The 18730-nt window shown below is 54.3% G+C and overlaps 1 protein-coding gene across 3 annotated transcripts in view; it reads right to left on the bottom strand.

The window, feature by feature from the left end:
* Positions 1-18730, bottom strand: part of POLQ (DNA polymerase theta) — a 196432-nt gene that overhangs the window by 113742 nt on the left and 63960 nt on the right. For all 3 annotated transcript variants that reach the window (XM_063956839.1, XM_063956841.1, XM_063956840.1), the window contains exons 8-10: positions 9195-9354; positions 4447-4593; positions 4039-4251 (exon numbers count right to left, since the gene is read on the bottom strand). In XM_063956839.1, coding sequence (XP_063812909.1) covers positions 4039-4251; positions 4447-4593; positions 9195-9354 — 520 coding nt within the window. The remainder of the gene's footprint in view (positions 1-4038; positions 4252-4446; positions 4594-9194; positions 9355-18730) is intronic.

The raw sequence follows: 18730 nt of genomic DNA, 5'->3' as shown, positions 1-18730 counted from the left end.
AGGGCGTAAGATGTCTTCCGTCTCCTCCACCTGTAACACTGAGCGAATAGCAGTAATAAGAGCCTCTATACCCTGAGCTACTGGTTCAGAGTCCCCATATACCTGATCGTCAGTATCCTGGATATCCACATCCTGTATATCCTGCACATCTAACCCCGCCTCATCTAATTGAGGCATATCATCGTCAAAGTCCTGTAACACAGAGGCTAGCAATCTCTTTTTTGCAGCCTGTTGGGGGGGGCTAAAGGACGGGGCTTGGGAAGGTATTACAGCCCTGGAAAGCCCTTCCACTGACTTTGCCAATGAGACTGCCCATGCAGGTTCTGGCGCCGGTACCGGGACAAGCTGTCGGAACCGGGCCGCCTCTCTATCTTCCAGAGAGGCTTTAAGTTCCCCAGTCAGCAGGGACATCACCTCTGTGAGCTGTGTCGACCATGTCGGGGCGCTCTGGGGTTCTGAGGAGGGCTGAGCTGATGGCTGTGACTCCTCACCTAAAACCTGACCCTGCTTTTGAGCTGCCTTGGAGCCTTTAGTGGCCATGGCAGCACCTAAACTTGATACCCTTCCCCCACAGGAAGACAGCAATAGGCAGAATGGGAGGGAGGGGAGGGAAGCAGGGAAAAGAATTCAGCCACAGCAGCCGATCTGTCCTGCACAATACTGTGTGCAGTGACAGGCTGCAATAAACAAATATTGTACCTGTAGTGCCCCCGAGTGCCCCCTTTCCCCACTGTAACTACTTTTGCTGTGGTCGCGTGGCCTCCGTCCCGCGCTGCTGACAGGAAAAGAACGGGTCCCCGGCGCGCTGTACTTCCGGGCGCGCAGAGCGGGATTAAGCCCCGCCCCCCTCCTTGACGGCGCCAAATTTAAAACTGCAATGCTTATGTCGGATCCCTGTAGCGGCTCTGTGAGCCGCGCTGGCGGGGATCCGAGCAGTGAGGAGAGCGGGCGGCTGGCGGGCGGGCGAGCGGGAGCGCGGCACAGCGCTGTTACTTTTTTTTTTAAATAAATAAAAATGAATAATAATAATAATCCGAGGGGGAGGGGGGGGATTGGGGGTGTTGTTAGGGTGCTGTAAGGGTGCTCAGTCACTGTCCCCCTGTAGTCACCAATAATAAAATCAACTCTTCAGAACCCCCGTCACCCTTTCAGTGGTGGAGGGTGGCCCCGACACACGCCGCACGCAGCGGTGTCCGGCCGTCAGATACTCACCGCTGCCGTGCTGCCGGAATCTTCTGCTGGATGGAGTGGTCCCGACACGCGCCGCACGCAGCGGTGTCCGCCAACTCAGGAGAGCTCAGTGTCTCCCTCAGCCGGGGCCCATCCCGAGCCGCACGCAGCGGCGATGGGACCCCGCCGGCAGCTCCCACGGTGCAGACTGGCAGTGGCAGAGCTGCCAGTCTGTGCGTGTGTGTGAAGAAAAATAAAATAATAAAGAAAAAAGAAAAAATTTCTTCAGCTAAACCCAAGTGAACCAGCTCCCTTGGGCACTAAACTAAGACTGGCTTGGAGGGGAGATAGTAGGGGAGGAGCTAGCCACAGGGTTAGAATTTTTTTTAAAGTGCCAGCTCCCAATTACTGCCTACTATTTCCCCATTGTAACTACGCTCCAGTGGCCCCTAGTGGATGAAGGAGAAATATATATATATGGTATGCAGTTACATGGCCGATGCATGGGATCCCGGTGGACAGCATATTGATGCCAGGATCCTGAAGACTGACAATGCCGCCAGGCAATACCAGTTAACAGGTGCTATTTCCACTCATGGGTGTCCACGACATCCATAGAGCAGGAACAGAACCTGTGGTGAGCGCAGCAAGCCAACAAGGGGCTTTGTTGTGCTCGCCCCCTGCCGGCATTCTGGCGTCGGTATGCTGACCGTGCACCGGCCACGTAACCCCAACCCATATATATATATATATATATATATATATATATACTATATATATATATATATATATATATACTCCATAAGGTCAAAGGGCTGGTAGCTGCTGTAAAGCTTCTTATCTAGACATTTAGCTGGACTTGGTTAGACATTTGGGCTACAGATAAAGTAGAAAAGGAAATAATATCCCATACATTGATAGATATGTAAAATCACACACATTCATACTGTCACACATCTAAACACATACACGCATGCATACATTCACTCACATACAGTCACACACCTGTATACTGTATATACAGATGGGGCCACGCTCATCTGAGGCGGCTCCATCGTAGGTGTGCACTCCCAGCGTGACTAGGCGATCCGTCCGCCTTGTCACGCCGGGAGTCCACAGAGAGGCTCCCATTCTGAGCATCTCCGTCTGGGCGCACGCGCCTGCCCGGACGGAGATGCTCTTCATTCAAGTGAACATATAGGTATATACATACATACATACAGTGACACACAAGCACACATGAAGATATATAGTCACACACCTGTTCACATACAGTCACACACATGCACGCATTCATACACACATATATAGTAGTTGCACACACATACAGTTCCCCTTCACTATAACACACTCACTATTTAGGCTGTGCTGTGCTGCTGCTCTTCTCTCCCCTCATCTCTCCGCTGGTGCTGGCTGGCCTGGCACTGAGTACAGTGCTGTGTAGCTCCGCCCCCTTTTTCGGAACTCCGGCTGTCACTTCACTTTCCAGCTCAGCAGTGCAATAGCGCACTGCTGTGGGGATCAAAGGCAGCAGGGGGAGGCTGGGGTAACTTATTCCCTGTGCCCCCTCTTAGGGCACAACAGGCAGCCCACGACTGTCCACATAGAAGAAACTGAAAGTAAACTACAGCTCCCGCAGCAGGGGCTTCTGGGAGCTGTAGTTTATTTTAAGTTTCATCACAGTAGGCGGCAGCTAGTAGAGTCTGGACTGCCTTGTGCAGGTCCGACTGCTCTAAGGGACCTGTGCGCATCGGGACTCAGAGGGGGTGTTAGGTGGGTCAAAGTGACCGTTGCGGCGCCCCCTCCTATCCGGCGCCCAGGTCACATGCCCCCCTAGCCCCCCCCCTTAGTTGCGGCCATGGCATATTCACCAATCTTCTCTGCTGCCTCACCTCTGGTCTATTCCACCAACATAGCCCCATCCAGTGCATATAACAAGGAAGACAGAGGGCCCCCTTTGTGTCTCCAGCAAGGGGAATGGGTCGGGCAGTAAAACATTTGGGGAGAATCTATAATGAAAGACCTATGTAATTAATGAGGGATCTATGCATACTTGCATAGGCCAGAAATGCCAACAGAGTCAACGGCTGAGAGGCGCAGTCATATAGAGATTACCCCCCTTATGTATGGTCTGTCTGTCTGTAGGTTAGCATAGAGTCATTTACTATACAGAGCAGATGACTTTGACTCAGTTTGTTCTATATGAGGCCCATTGAGGCGCAGTGGCAAAAAACAAAAATGCACCACTGCATAAAACATCAGCATTGTGTCCATCGCTGAATCAGGGCCTTATGGTCTTTATAAGATAAGCACAACAGGGACAGGTCTGAACTGTGTTCCAGGGAGTTTAAGGACCAGACGGGTGCTCCAAGCACATGTGTTACACCACATGCATCCAACCTCTGTAACATCGTACAGCGCTATGGAGGAAAAGATGGCGGTTACTCTAGGTGGAAAAAAGACTCTTTTTATCTCTCATCCACCAACAATACAGTCACCAGCATGACAGCCCCTGAGAGGTCTCACCCCTTTTTCCAGAGTGTCACATCACAGGGTTAATACAGTCACCAGCATGACAGCCCCTGAGAGGTCTCATCCCTGTACCCAGAGTGTTATATCACAGCAGTAACACAGTCACCAGCGTGTCCGCCTCTAAGAGGTATCGTCCCTGTTCCCAGAGTGTCACATCAAAGCGCTCTAATACAGTTACTAGCATGACAGTCCCTGAGAGGTCTCACCCCTGTTCCCAGAGTGTCACATCACGGGGCTAATACAGTCACCAGCGTGACAGCCCCTGAAAGGTCTCATCCAAGTATACACAGTATCACATCACAGCGCTCTAATACAGTCACATCATATAGCACTCACCTTCCGTATCCACGCCTTTCCTCCCGGCTCTCCCAGCCATCTGCTTATAGGTGAGGATATCCAGGAGTCTGCCATTGAAAAGCGGTGTCCTAATAATGACACGACGTGCTGGGAGGTTGACCCCGGATGACAAGGTGGACGTTGCAGTCAGTACACGCACAACACCCTGCCGAAAGGCTCCCTCAATGATGTCACGTTCATCAAACGTCAGTCCTGTGAACATGTGACAGCTATGGTGAGCATGTGGTAAAGAGGAGCCCTGTCATGCACATACAACACGTATGAAACACAGATAAGACATTTACCATGGTGATGACATTAGCCGGCCAAACACAAAAAAAAAACACTCTCAGGTTACACTTTGTTAAAACAGTATGAATGTAGAAAGCAAAAGAATAGGTGCGGTACCAGCATGATGGAAAGCCACGCCCCACGGAACCGTGCGCTTCAGGATAGCGTCCAAACCTGCTGGGCAGCGCTTCAGCTGTCCCACCACGTCCTGAATGCCATCCTTGTCCAGGACCACCGGGGAGACACCAGCCTCCGTCCCACCACCTGGAGTAGAAGAAGCATAATTAGGAGGCACCGCGTAATGGGAACTGATGGAGCCTGACAGTCTCACACTTTCTATACACAACTCTGAATCAGGGTGTTAGGGTCTCTATTTGATAAGCACAACAGGGACAGGTCTGAATTGTGTAACATAGAAACATAGAATTTGTCAGCAGATAAGAACCACTTGGCCCATCTAGTCTGCCCCTTTTTTTTTTTTTACATTATTTTTATCTCTAACCTTATTTGATCCTTATTTCTTTGTAAGGATATCCTTATGTCTATCCCATTCATGTTTAAATTGCTGTACAAGGGAGTGTAAAGAACAGACGGGTGCTCCAAGCACATGTGCTACACCATGTGCATCCGACCTCTCTACCATCGTACAGCGTTATGGAGGAAAAGATGAAGGTTACTCTAGGTGGAGAAAGTCTCACACATTCTATAAACAACACAGAAATAACAGTTCATCACATAAAGAGAACACAGATACTAACACTATTTAGGCCTCTCATTTATAGCAGATCTTGTAACAGACTATAATAGTAACAATGTGACCCCACCCAGAATACACACAGAATAGAACCATTCTAGAGCAGGCGAAACAAACAGCAAGGTAACAATGACCCCCTTACTCATCATTCCTGCCCAGCCGCCCACACTACAGAACAAACGTGTCTCTGAGCGGCCGCCCACACTACTGACCAGCCGTGTCTCTGAGTGGCCGCCCACACTACAGACCAGTCGTGTCTCTGAGCGGCCGCCCACACTACAGAACAACCGTGTCTCTAAGCGGCCGCCCACACTACAGAACAACCGTGTCTCTGAGCGGTCGCCCACACTACAGAACAACCGTGTCTCTGAGCGGTCGCCCACACTACAGACCAGCCGTGTCCCTGAGCGGCCGCCCACACTACTGACCAACCTTGTCTCTAAACGGCCGCCAACACTACAGACCGTGTCTCTGAGCGTCCGCCCACACTACTGACCAGCCGTGTCTCTGAGCGGCCGCCCACACTACAGACCAGCCGTGTCTCTGAGCGGCCGCCCACACTACAGACTAGCCGTGTCTCTGAGCGGCCGCCCACACTACTGACCAGCCGTGTCTCTGAGCGGCCGCCCACACTACTGACCAGCCGTGTCTCTGAGCGGCCGCCCACACTACAGAACAACCGTGTCTCTGAGCGACCGCCCACACTACAGAACAACCGTGTCTCTGAGCGACCGCCCACACTACAGAACAACAGTGTCTCTGAGCTGCCGCCCACACTACAGACCAGCCGTGTCTCTGAGCGGCCGCCCACACTACAGAACAGCCGTGTCTCTGAGCGGCCGCCCACACTACAGAACAGCCGTGTCTCTGAGCGGCCGCCCAAACAACAGACCAGCCGTGTCTCTGAGCTTCTGCCAGTAGTACAGACCAGCCGTGTCTCTGAGCGGCCGCCCACACTACAGACCAGCCATGTCTCTGAGCGGCCGCCCACACTACTGACCAGCCGTGTCTCTGAGCAGCCGCCCAAACTACAGACCAGCCGTGTCTCTGAGCTTCTGCCAGTACTACAGACCAGCCGTGTCTCTGAGCGGCCGCCCACACTACAGACCAGCCATGTCTCTGAGCGGCCGCCCACACTACAGACCAGCCATGTCTCTGAGCGGCCGCCCACACTACAGACCAGCCGTATCTCTGAGCGGCCGCCCACACTACAGACCGGCCGCCCATACTACAGAACAGCCGTGTCTCTGAGCTTCTGCCAGTACTACAGAACGTGTCTCTGAGCGGCCACCCACATTACAGACCAGCCGTGTCACTGAGCGGCCGCACACACTACAGACCAGCCGTGTCTCTGAGCAGCCGCCCAAACTACAGACCAGCCGTGTCTCTGAGCTTCTGCCAGTACTACAGACCAGCCGTGTCTCTGAGCGGCCGCCCACACTACAGACCAGCCATGTCTCTGAGCGGCCGCCCACACTACAGACCAGCCGTATCTCTGAGCTGCCGCCCACACTACAGACCGGCCGCCCATACTACAGAACAGCCGTGTCTCTGAGCTTCTGCCAGTACTACAGAACGTGTCTCTGAGCGGCCACCCACATTACAGACCAGCCGTGTCACTGAGCGGCCGCACACACTACAGACCAGCCGTGTCTCTGAGCTGCCACCCACACTACAGACTAGCCGTGTCTCTGAGCAGCCGCCCATACTACAGAGCAGCCATGGGTGCGTTACACGAAGCCTGCATTACACGGAGTGTGGTTGCACAGACTGTACACACAGAGGCGCTGCTGTGATTGAGACACACAGTATCGGATGTCTTGGCAAAGTACTACCCAATCCTGCGCAGTGACTGTATTGGGTAGTACTTAGTGGACGCACAAAGATGGACCATATTATAGGCATGTTATTGGCGTGTCGTTTGCACACACAGAAGTTCAGTCGCCCACATGGGAGACCATAATCTGACGGGTAATCTGCAGCTGGCACAGGACTGCTGGAAGTTTGGATGGAGCGACCAATGGTGGCGTCTATGATACACCAGGCAGTATTACAGCGTGTACAGACCCTGATAGTGGGTGTCTCAGACCTCACACATTCATACGCATAGATGTACACCAGGGAACAGCGCGTAGGGGCATTTGCATAAAGTCGCAGATGTGTGAACGCCTATAACCGCAGCTGCCTCTTTGTCCACCTCTGAATCAGGTCCTGTGTGTCTACAGAGAGCGCAACTAACTTTCTATTGTAATCACCCCCTGAAAGTACAGATGTGAGAATCAGGCATCCAAGAAAGCTGCAATATAACTTCACTATGGGGGTCATTCCGAGTTGATCGCTAGCTGAAATTGTTCGCTGTGCAGCGATGATGCAAAAAAAGGGCACTTCTGCGCATGCGTATGCGGCTCAATGCGCACGCGCGATGCACTTTCACAACGGACGATGCCGTTTCACACAAGGTCTAGCGAAGCTTTTCAGTCGCACTGCTGGTCGCAGAGTGATTGACATGAAGTGGGCGTTTCTGGGTGTCAACTGACTGTTTTCAGGGAGTGATCAAAAAAACGCAGGCGTGCCAGGAAAAACGCAGGCATGGCTGGGCGAACGCAGGGCGTGTTTGTGACGTCAAATCCGGAACTAAACAGTCTGAAGTGATCGCAATCTAGGAGTAGGTCTGGAGCTACTCTGAAACTGCACAATTTTTTTTTGTAGCCGCTCTGCGATTCTTTCGTTCGCACTTCTGCTAAGCTAAGATACACTCCCAGTGGGCGGCGGCATAGCGTTTGCACGGCTGCTAAAAACTGCTAGCGAGCGAACAACTCGGAATGACCACCTATGAACGGTTAAGTCAGAAGAGTGTAGAGTAGATGGCTGTGCTGTGCTGCTGCCATCTAGTGGTCATCATGAGGATAAAGAGGGAACAATTGGATAATTGAATCTAATAAGACACAATCATACCCCTTTTCCACTGCCGCGATAACCTGAGTTATTGCTGAATTTACCTGGGTAGCGGTTCAGTGGAAAAGGGTCCAAGAAAAATAACCCGCATCCAATTACCCTGGAATCCGACCCAGATAACTAACATGGTCGGACCTGTGAAGGACCCGTGTAACGGTGCAGTGGAAGCATGTTGTAAACGGGTGACCCGGGTCATCTGACTCGGATCCTGTTACAAGCTTATAGAGACCCGGCTCACCAGCGCTTGTAGATGATGTCATTTACACAGCTGCAGCGTAATCAAAGCCGACCTGGGGATAACCGGTTGCGGGTACAATGTGAACGGGGTCTGACCAGGAATTTTTGTGGAAAAGGGTTATCAGAGGCAATGAAGTCCCATATTCGGGTAAATTCTTCTCCTCCACGTGAGAGAGGTGGCCGTCAGCAATACCCAGAGACACCAAGCTACACATAGGGGGTCATTCCGAGTTGATCGTAGCTGTGCTAAATTTAGCACAGCTACGATCATCTTCCCTGACATGCGGGGGGACGCCCAGCACAGGGCTAGCCCGCCCCGCATGTCAGTGCCGTCTCCACCGCACAAATACAAAAGCATCGCACAGCGGCGATGCTTTTGTATTTCAGGAATAACTGCTCCTGCGGGTGGCCGGAAGTTGTTTGTCGCTGCCGCTGGCCGCAGCAGCTGCGTAAGACGTCACGCAGCCGCCGCTGACCGCCCCCCCAACGGTCCGGCCACGCCTGCGTTGGACGGACCGCGCCTCCTAAACGGCGGCTTAACGCCGCCGTTCAGCCCCCTCCCGCCCAGCGATCGCCTCTGTCTCAGAGGCGATCGCTAGACAGCGGCGACTGCCATGCACCGGCGCAGTTACGACCCGATTGCTGTCACAGCGAGCGATCGGGTCGGAATGACCCCCATAATACACAGACACCAGTACGTGCTGTATCTTCTAAGGTCTCATGTTATATTGCCAGGATGGAGGCAAAACATTGTCTGAAAATAAACTACATGATGCGGCTTTGTATGATAGAACGAAACACTAGATATTCATCATTGGGTGCCCAGTAACCTTAGACGTATAAAATACAGTGGCAGACCTGTTTCCTGCAGTGACTAACGTGAGAGGGCAGGACGCAGATAACATTCAGGACTACTCACCGGCCGTCTCCCGCGCGGCCTTCTGATACACGTTGTAGAACTCACGGGCGATGGTGTCGCTCAACTTCTCACACCAGTTTTTGGAAGGGCAGAAGATTAGGATGGAGTGACCCTCGCGTATGGTCTCATAGCACAGGCCGACGATGTGATCATCATCCCCCTAAAAGAAGAGCAGGTATAGACCATGAGACACCAGCAGAACACAAGTCTAATGCCCCCAATATCACCTGTATCTTCAGCTGTCTGTGCCTAGAACATTGCAGGAAATACTAGAACATTGCTCCAGTGCTGGAGCTTTCATGAGGCAGACACATAAATCTGGAAACTTTTTTCTCATATACCCAATTTGACACTGGAGCCACGGTGTATATTGGCGCATGCAGAAGCTCCACCACATTACAAATAAAAACTTCTGCCCTTCCTTCCCCTGCATCATATTCCCTCCTCCAACACACTGCTGCCCTTCCTTCCCGTGCATCATATTACCTCCTCCAACACGCTGCTGCCCTTCCTTCCCCTGCATACTATTCCCTTCTCCAACACGCTGCTGCCCTTCCTTCCCCTGCATCATATTACCTCCTCCAACACGCTGCTGCCCTTCCTTCCCCTGCATACTATTCCCTTCTCCAACACGCTGCTGCCCTTCCTTCCCCTGCATCATATTCCCTCCTCCAACACGCTGCTGTCCTTCCTTCCCCTGCATACTATTCCCTCCTCAAACACGCTGCTGCCCTTCCTTCCCCTGCATCATATTCCCTCCTTCAACACGCTGCTGCCCTTCCTTCCCCTGCATCATATTCCCTCCTCCAACACACTGCTGTCCTTCCTTCCCCTGCATCATATTCCCTCCTCCAACACGCTGCTGTCCTTCCTTCCCCTGCATCATATTCCCTCCTCCAACACGCTGCTGCACTTCCTTCCCCTGCATACTATTCCCTCCTCAAACACGCTGCTGCCCTTCCTTCCCCAGCATCATATTCCCTCCTCCATCACGCTGCTGCCCTTCCTTCCTCTGCATCATATTCCCTCCTCCAACACGCTGCTGCCCTTCCTTCCCCTGCATACTATTCCCTTCTCCAACACGCTGCTGCCCTTCCTTCCCCTGCATCATATTCCCTCCTCCAACACGCTGCTGCCCTTCCTTCCCCTGCATACTATTCCCTCCTCCAACACGCTGCCGTCCTTCCTTCCCCTGCATACTATTCCCTTCTCCAACACGCTGCTGTCCTTCCTTCCCCTGCATCATATTCCCTCCTCCAACACGCTGCTGCACTTCCTTCCCCTGCATACTATTCCCTCCTCAAACACGCTGCTGCCCTTCCTTCCCCAGCATCATATTCCCTCCTCCAACACGCTGCAGCCCTTCCTTCCTCTGCATCATATTCCCTCCTCCAATACGCTGCTGCCCTTCCATCCCCTGCATACTATTCCCTTCTCCAACACGCTGCTGCCCTTCCTTCCCCTGCATACTATTCCCTCCTCCAACACGCTGCTGCCCTTCCTTCCCCTGCAAACTATTCCCTCCTCCAACACGCTGCTGCCCTTGCTTCCCCTGCATACTATTCCCTTCTCCAACACGCTCCTGCCCTTCCTTCCCCTGCATACTATTCCCTTCTCCAACACGCTGCTGCCCTTCCTTCCCCTGCATACTATTCCCTTCTCCAACACGCTCCTGCCCTTACTTCCCCTGCATACTATTCCCTTCTCCAACACGCTGCTGCCCTTCCTTCCCCTGCATCATATTCCCTCCTCCAACACACTGCTGACCTTCCTTCCCCTGCATCATATTCCCTCCTCCAACACGCTGCTGCCCTTCCTTCCCCTGCATACTATTTCCTCCTCAAACACGCTGCTGCCCTTCCTTCCCCTGCATCATATTCCCTCCTCCAACACGCTGCTGTCCTTCCTTCCCCTGCATCATATTCCCTTCTCCAACACGCTGCTGCCCTTCCTTCCCCTGCATACTATTTCCTCCTCCAACACGCTGCTGCCCTTCCTTCCCCTGCATCATATTCCCTCCTCCAACACACTGCTGACCTTCCTTCCCCTGCATCATATTCCCTCCTCCAACACGCTGCTGCCCTTCCTTCCCCTGCATACTATTCCCTCCTCAAACACGCTGCTGCCCTTCCTTCCCCTACATCATATTCCCTCCTCCAACACGTTGCTGCCCTTCCTTCCCCTGCATACTATTCCCTTCTCCAACACGCTGCTGCCCTTCCTTCCCCTGCATACTATTCCCTTCTCCAACACACTGCTGCTCTTCCTTCACCTGCATACTATTCCCTTCTCCAACACACTGCTGCTCTTCCTTCCCCTGCACACTATTCCCTCCTCCAACACGCTGCCCTTCCTTCCCCTGTATCCCATTTCCTCCTCCAACACGCTGCCCTTCCTTCCCCTGCATCCCATTCCCTCCTCCAATCTGCTGCTGCCGTTCCTACCCCTGCATACTATTCCCTCCTCAACCCACTGTCCATTCTTCCCCTGCATCCCATTCCCTCCTCCAACACGCTACCCTTCCTTCCTGTGCATACTATTCCCTCCTACAAAACGCTGCCCTTCCTTCCCCTGCATCCCATTCCCTTCTCCAACACGCTGCCCTTCCTTCCCCTGCATCCCATTCCCTCCTCCAACACGCTGCCCTTCCTTCCCCTGCATCCCATTCCCTTCTCCAACACGCTGCCCTTCCTTCCCCTGCATCCCATTCCCTCCTCCAACACGCTCCTGCCCTTCCTTCCCCTGCATCCCATTCCCTCCTCCAACAGGCTCCTGCCCTTCCTTCCCCTGCATACTATTCCCTCCTCCAACAGGCTCCTGCCCTTCCTTCCCCTGCATCATATTCCCTCCTCCAACACGCTCCTGCCCTTCCTTCCCCTGCATCATATTCCCTCCTCCAACACGCTGCCCTTCCTTCCCCTGCATCCCATTCCCTCCTCCAACACACTCCTGCCCTTCCTTCCCCTGCATCGCATTCCCTCCTCCAACACGCTGCTGCCCTTCCTTCCCCTGCATCGCATTCCCTCCTCCAACACGCTCCTGCCCTTCCTTCCCGTGCATCGCATTCCCTCCTCCAACACGCTCCTGCCCTTCCTTCCCCTGCATACTATTCCTCCTCAAACACGCTGCTGCCCTACCTTCCCCTGCATACTATTCCCTTCTCCAACACACTGCTGCCCTTCCTTCCCCTGCATACTATTCCCTTCTCTAACACGCTGCTGCCCTTCCTTCCCCTGCATCATATTCCCTCCTCCAACACGCTGCTGCCCTTCCTTCCCCTGCATACTATTCCTCCTCAAACACGCTGCTGCCCTTCCTTCCCCTGCATACTATTCCCTTCTCCAACATGCTGCTGCCCTTCCTTCCCCTGCATACTATTCCTCCTCAAACACGCTGCTGCCCTTCCTTCCCCTGCATACTATTCCTCCTCAAACACGCTGCTGCCCTTCCTTCCCCTGCATACTATTCCTCCTCAAACACGCTGCTGCCCTTCCTTACCCTGCATACTATTCCCTTCTCCAACACGCTGCTGCCCTTCCTTCCCCTGCATCCCATTCCCTCCTCCAGCACGCTGCTGCCCTTACTTCTCCTGCATCCCATTCCCTCCTCCAACACGCTGCCCTTCCTTCCCCTGCATCGCATTCCCTCCTCCAACACGCTGCTGCCCTTCCTTCCCCTGCATACTATTCCCTCCTCCAACATGCTGCTGCCCTTCCTTCCCCTGCATCATATTCCCTCCTCCAACACGCTGCTGCCCTTCCTTCCCCTGCATACTATTCCTCCTCAAACACGCTGCTGCCCTTCCTTCCCCTGCATACTATTCCCTCCTCCAACACGCTGCTGCCCTTCCTTCCCCTGCATACTATTCCCTCCTCCAACACGCTGCTGCCCTTCCTTCCCCTGCATACTATTCCCTCCTCCAACACGCTGCTGCCCTTCCTTCCCCTGCATACTATTCCTCCTCAAACACGCTGCTGCCCTTCCTTCCCCTGCATACTATTCCTCCTCCAACACGCTGCTGCCCTTCCTTCCCCTGCATACTATTCCTCCTCAAACACGCTGCTGCCCTTCCATCCCCTGCATACTTTTCCCTCCTCCAACACGCTGCTGCCCTTCCTTCCCCTGCATCATATTCCCTCCTCCAACACACTGCTGCCCTTCCTTCCCCTGCATCATATTCCCTCCTCAAACACGCTGCTGCCCTTCCTTCCCCTGCATACTATTCCTCCTCAAACACGCTGCTGCCCTTGCTTCCCCTGCATACTATTCCCTCCTCCAACACGCTGCTGCCCTTCCTTCCCCTGCATCATATTCCCTCCTCCAACCCACTGTACATTCTTCCCCTGCATCCCATTCTCTCCTCCAACACGCTGCCCTTCCTTCCTGTGCATACTATTCCCTCCTACAAAACGCTGCCCTTCCTTCCCCTGCATCCCATTCCCTTCTCCAACACGCTGCCCTTCCTTCCCCTGCATCCCATTCCCTCCTCCAACACGCTGCCCTTCCTTCCCCTGCATCCCATTCCCTTCTCCAACACGCTGCCCTTCCTTCCCCTGCATCCCATTCCCTCCTCCAACACGCTGCCCTTCCTTCCCCTGCATCCCATTCCCTCCTCCAACACGCTGCCCTTCCTTCCCCTGCATCATATTCCCTCCTCCAACACGCTGCTGCCCTTCCTTCCCCTGCATACTATTCCCTCCTCCAACACGCTTCTGCCCTTCCTTCCCCTGCATACTATTCCCTCCTCCAACACGCTGCTGCCCTTCCTTCCCCTGCATACTATTCCCTCCTCAAACACGCTGCTGCCCTTCCTTCCCCTGCATACTATTCACTTCTCCAACACGCTGCTGCCCTTCCTTCCCCTGCATACTATTCCTCCTCAAACAAGCTGCTGCCTTTCCTTCCCCTGCATACTATTCCTCCTCAAACACGCTGCTGCCCTTCCTTCCCCTGCATACTATTCCCTCCTCCAACACGCTGCTGCCCTTCCTTCCCCTGCATCATATTCCCTCCTCCAACACACTGCTGCCCTTCCTTCCCCTGCATCATATTCCCTCCTCAAACACGCTGCTGCCCTTCCTTCCCCTGCATACTATTCCTCCTCAAACACGCTGCTGCCCTTGCTTCCCCTGCATACTATTCCCTCCTCCAACACGCTGCTGCCCTTCCTTCCCCTGCATACTATTCCCTCCTCCAACACGCTCCTGCCCTTCCTTCCCCTGCATACTATTCCCTCCTCCAACACGCTCCTGCCCTTCCTTCCCCTGCATCATATTCCTCCTCAAACACGCTGCCCTTCCTTCCCCTGCATCCCATTCCCTCCTCCAACACACTCCTGCCCTTCCTTCCCCTGCATCGCATTCCCTCCTCCAACACGCTGCTGCCCTTCCTTCCCCTGCATCGCATTCCCTCCTCCAACACGCTCCTGCCCTTCCTTCCCGTGCATCGCATACCCTCCTCCAACACGCTGCTGCCCTTCCTTCCCCTGCATCATATTCCCTCCTCCAACACGCTGCTGCCCTTCCTTCCCCTGCATACTATTCCTCCTCAAACACACTGCTGCCCTTCCTTCCCCTGCATACTATTCCTCCTCCAACACGCTGCTGCCCTTCCTTCCCCTGCATACTATTCCCTTCTCTAACACGCTGCTGCCCTTCCTTCCCCTGCATACTATTCCCTTCTCCAACACGCTGCTGCCCTTCCTTCCCCTGCATACTATTCCTCCTCAAACACGCTGCTGCCCTTCCTTCCCCTGCATACTATTGCTCCTCAAACACGCTGCTGCCCTTCCTTCCCCTGCATACTATTCCCTTCTCCAACACGCTGCTGCCCTTCCTTACCCTGCATACTATTCCCTTCTCCAACACGCTGCTGCCCTTCCTTCCCCTGCATCCCATTCCCTCCTCCAGCACGCTGCTGCCCTTCTTTCTCCTGCATCCCATTCCCTCCTCCAACACGCTGCCCTTCCTTCCCCTGCATCGCATTCCCTCCTCCAACACGCTCCTGCCCTTCCTTCCCCTGCATACTATTCCTCCTCAAACACGCTGCTGCCCTTCCTTCCCCTGCATACTATTCCCTCCTCCAACACGCTGCTGCCCTTCCTTCCCCTGCATCATATTCCCTCCTCCAACACGCTGCTGCCCTTCCTTCCCCTGCATACTATTCCCTCCTCCAACACGCTTCTGCCCTTCCTTCCCCTGCATACTATTCCCTCCTCCAACACGCTGCTGCCCTTCCTTCCCCTGCATACTATTCCTCCTCAAACAAGCTGCTGCCTTTCCTTCCCCTGCATACTATTCCTCCTCAAACACGCTGCTGCCCTTCCTTCCCCTGCATACTATTCCCTCCTCCAACACGCTGCTGCCCTTCCTTCCCCTGCATCATATTCCCTCCTCCAACACACTGCTGCCCTTCCTTCCCCTGCATCATATTCCCTCCTCAAACACGCTGCTGCCCTTCCTTCCCCTGCATACTATTCCTCCTCAAACACGCTGCTGCCCTTGCTTCCCCTGCATACTATTCCCTCCTCCAACACGCTGCTGCCCTTCCTTCCCCTGCATACTATTCCCTACTCCAACACGCTTCTGCCCTTCCTTCCCCTGCATACTATTCCTCCTCCAACACGCTGCTGCCCTTCCTTCCCCTGCATACTATTCCTCCTCAAACACGCTGCTGCCCTTCCTTCCCCTGCATACTATTCCCTTCTCCAACACGCTGCTGCCCTTCCTTCCCCTGCATACTATTCCTCCTCAAACAAGCTGCTGCCCTTCCTTCCCCTGCATACTATTCCTCCTCAAACACGCTGCTGCCCTTCCTTCCCCTGCATACTATTCCCTCCTCCAACACGCTGCTGCCCTTCCTTCCCCTGCATCATATTCCCTCCTCCAACACACTGCTGCCCTTCCTTCCCCTGCATCATGTTCCCTCCTCAAACACGCTGCTGCCCTTCCTTCCCCTGCATACTATTCCTCCTCAAACACGCTGCTGCCCTTGCTTCCCCTGCATACTATTCCCTCCTCCAACACGCTGCTGCCCTTCCTTCCCCTGCATAGTATTCCCTACTCCAACACGCTGCTGCCCTTCCTTCCCCTGCATACTATTCCTCCTCAAACACGCTGCTGCCCTTCCTTCCCCTGCATACTATTCCTCCTCCAACACGCTGCTGCCCTTCCTTCCCCTGCATACTATTCCGCCTCAAACACGCTGCTGCCCTTCCTTCCCCTGCATACTATTCCCTTCTCCAACACGCTGCTGCCCTTCCTTCTCCTGCATTCCATTCCCTCCTCCAACACGCTGCTGCCCTTCCTTCCCCTGCATCATATTCCCTCCTCTAACACGCTGCTGCCCTTCCTTCCCCTGCATCCCATTCCCTCCTCCAACCCACTGTACATTCTTCCCCTGCATCCCATTCTCTCCTCCAACACGCTGCCCTTCCTTCCTGTGCATACTATTCCCTCCTACAAAACGCTGCCCTTCCTTCCCCTGCATCCCATTCCCTTCTCCAACACGCTGCCCTTCCTTCCCCTGCATCCCATTCCCTCCTCCAACACGCTGCCCTTCCTTCCCCTGCATCCCATTCCCTTCTCCAACACGCTGCCCTTCCTTCCCCTGCATCCCATTCCCTCCTCCAACACGCTGCCCTTCCTTCCCCTGCATCCCATTCCCTCCTCTAAAACGCTCCTGCCCTTCCTTCCCCTGCATACTATTCCCTCCTCCAACACGCTCCTGCCCTTCTTTCCCCTGCATACTATTAACTCCTCCAACACGCTCCTGCCCTTCCTTCCCCTGCATCATATTCCTCCTCAAACACGCTGCCCTTCCTTCCCCTGCATCCCATTCCCTCCTCCAACACACTCCTGCCCTTCCTTCCCCTGCATCGCATTCCCTCCTCCAACACGCTGCTGCCCTTCCTTCCCCTGCATCGCATTCCCTCCTCCAACACGCTCCTGCCCTTCCTTCCCGTGCATCGCATTCCCTCCTCCAACACGCTGCTGCCCTTCCTTCCCCTGCATCATATTCCCTCCTCCAACACGCTGCTGCCCTTCCTTCCCCTGCATACTATTCCTCCTCAAACACGCTGCTGCCCTTCCTTCCCCTGCATACTATTCCTCCTCCAACACGCTGCTGCCCTTCCTTCCCCTGCATACTATTCCCTTCTCTAACACGCTGCTGCCCTTCCTTCCCCTGCATACTATTCCCTTCTCCAACACGCTGCTGCCCTTCCTTCCCCTGCATACTATTCCTCCTCAAACACGCTGCTGCCCTTCCTTCCCCTGCATACTATTGCTCCTCAAACACGCTGCTGCCCTTCCTTCCCCTGCATACTATTCCCTTCTCCAACACGCTGCTGCCCTTCCTTACCCTGCATACTATTCCCTTCTCCAACACGCTGCTGCCCTTCCTTCCCCTGCATCCCATTCCCTCCTCCAGCACGCTGCTGCCCTTCTTTCTCCTGCATCCCATTCCCTCCTCCAACACGCTGCCCTTCCTTCCCCTGCATCGCATTCCCTCCTCCAACACGCTCCTGCCCTTCCTTCCCCTGCATACTATTCCTCCTCAAACACGCTGCTGCCCTTCCTTCCCCTGCATACTATTCCCTCCTCCAACACGCTGCTGCCCTTCCTTCCCCTGCATCATATTCCCTCCTCCAACACGCTGCTGCCCTTCCTTCCCCTGCATACTATTCCCTCCTCCAACACGCTTCTGCCCTTCCTTCCCCTGCATACTATTCCCTCCTCCAACACGCTGCTGCCCTTCCTTCCCCTGCATACTATTCCCTCCTCAAACACGCTGCTGCCCTTCCTTCCCCTGCATACTATTCCCTTCTCCAACACGCTGCTGCCCTTCCTTCCCCTGCATACTATTCCTCCTCAAACAAGCTGCTGCCTTTCCTTCCCCTGCATACTATTCCTCCTCAAACACGCTGCTGCCCTTCCTTCCCCTGCATACTATTCCCTCCTCCAACACGCTGCTGCCCTTCCTTCCCCTGCATCATATTCCCTCCTCCAACACACTGCTGCCCTTCCTTCCCCTGCATCATATTCCCTCCTCAAACACGCTGCTGCCCTTCCTTCCCCTGCATACTATTCCTCCTCAAACACGCTGCTGCCCTTGCTTCCCCTGCATACTATTCCCTCCTCCAACACGCTGCTGCCCTTCCTTCCCCTGCATACTATTCCCTACTCCAACACGCTGCTGCCCTTCCTTCCCCTGCATACTATTCCTCCTCCAACACGCTGCTGCCCTTCCTTCCCCTGCATACTATTCCCTCCTCAAACACGCTGCTGCCCTTCCTTCCCCAGCATACTATTCCTCCTCAAACACGCTGCTGCCCTTCCTTCCCCTGCATACTATTCCCTTCTCCAACACGCTGCTGCCCTTCCTTCCCCTGCATACTATTCCTCCTCAAACAAGCTGCTGCCCTTCCTTCCCCTGCATACTATTCCTCCTCAAACACGCTGCTGCCCTTCCTTCCCCTGCATACTATTCCCTCCTCCAACACGCTGCTGCCCTTCCTTCCCCTGCATCATATTCCC

The sequence above is a fragment of the Pseudophryne corroboree genome, chromosome 2 (genome assembly GCF_028390025.1).
Source record: "Pseudophryne corroboree isolate aPseCor3 chromosome 2, aPseCor3.hap2, whole genome shotgun sequence".
NCBI lineage: Eukaryota > Metazoa > Chordata > Amphibia > Anura > Myobatrachidae > Pseudophryne > Pseudophryne corroboree.
Note: the sequence above shows the minus strand (reverse complement) of the source record. Positions and strands in the feature narration are given on the sequence as shown.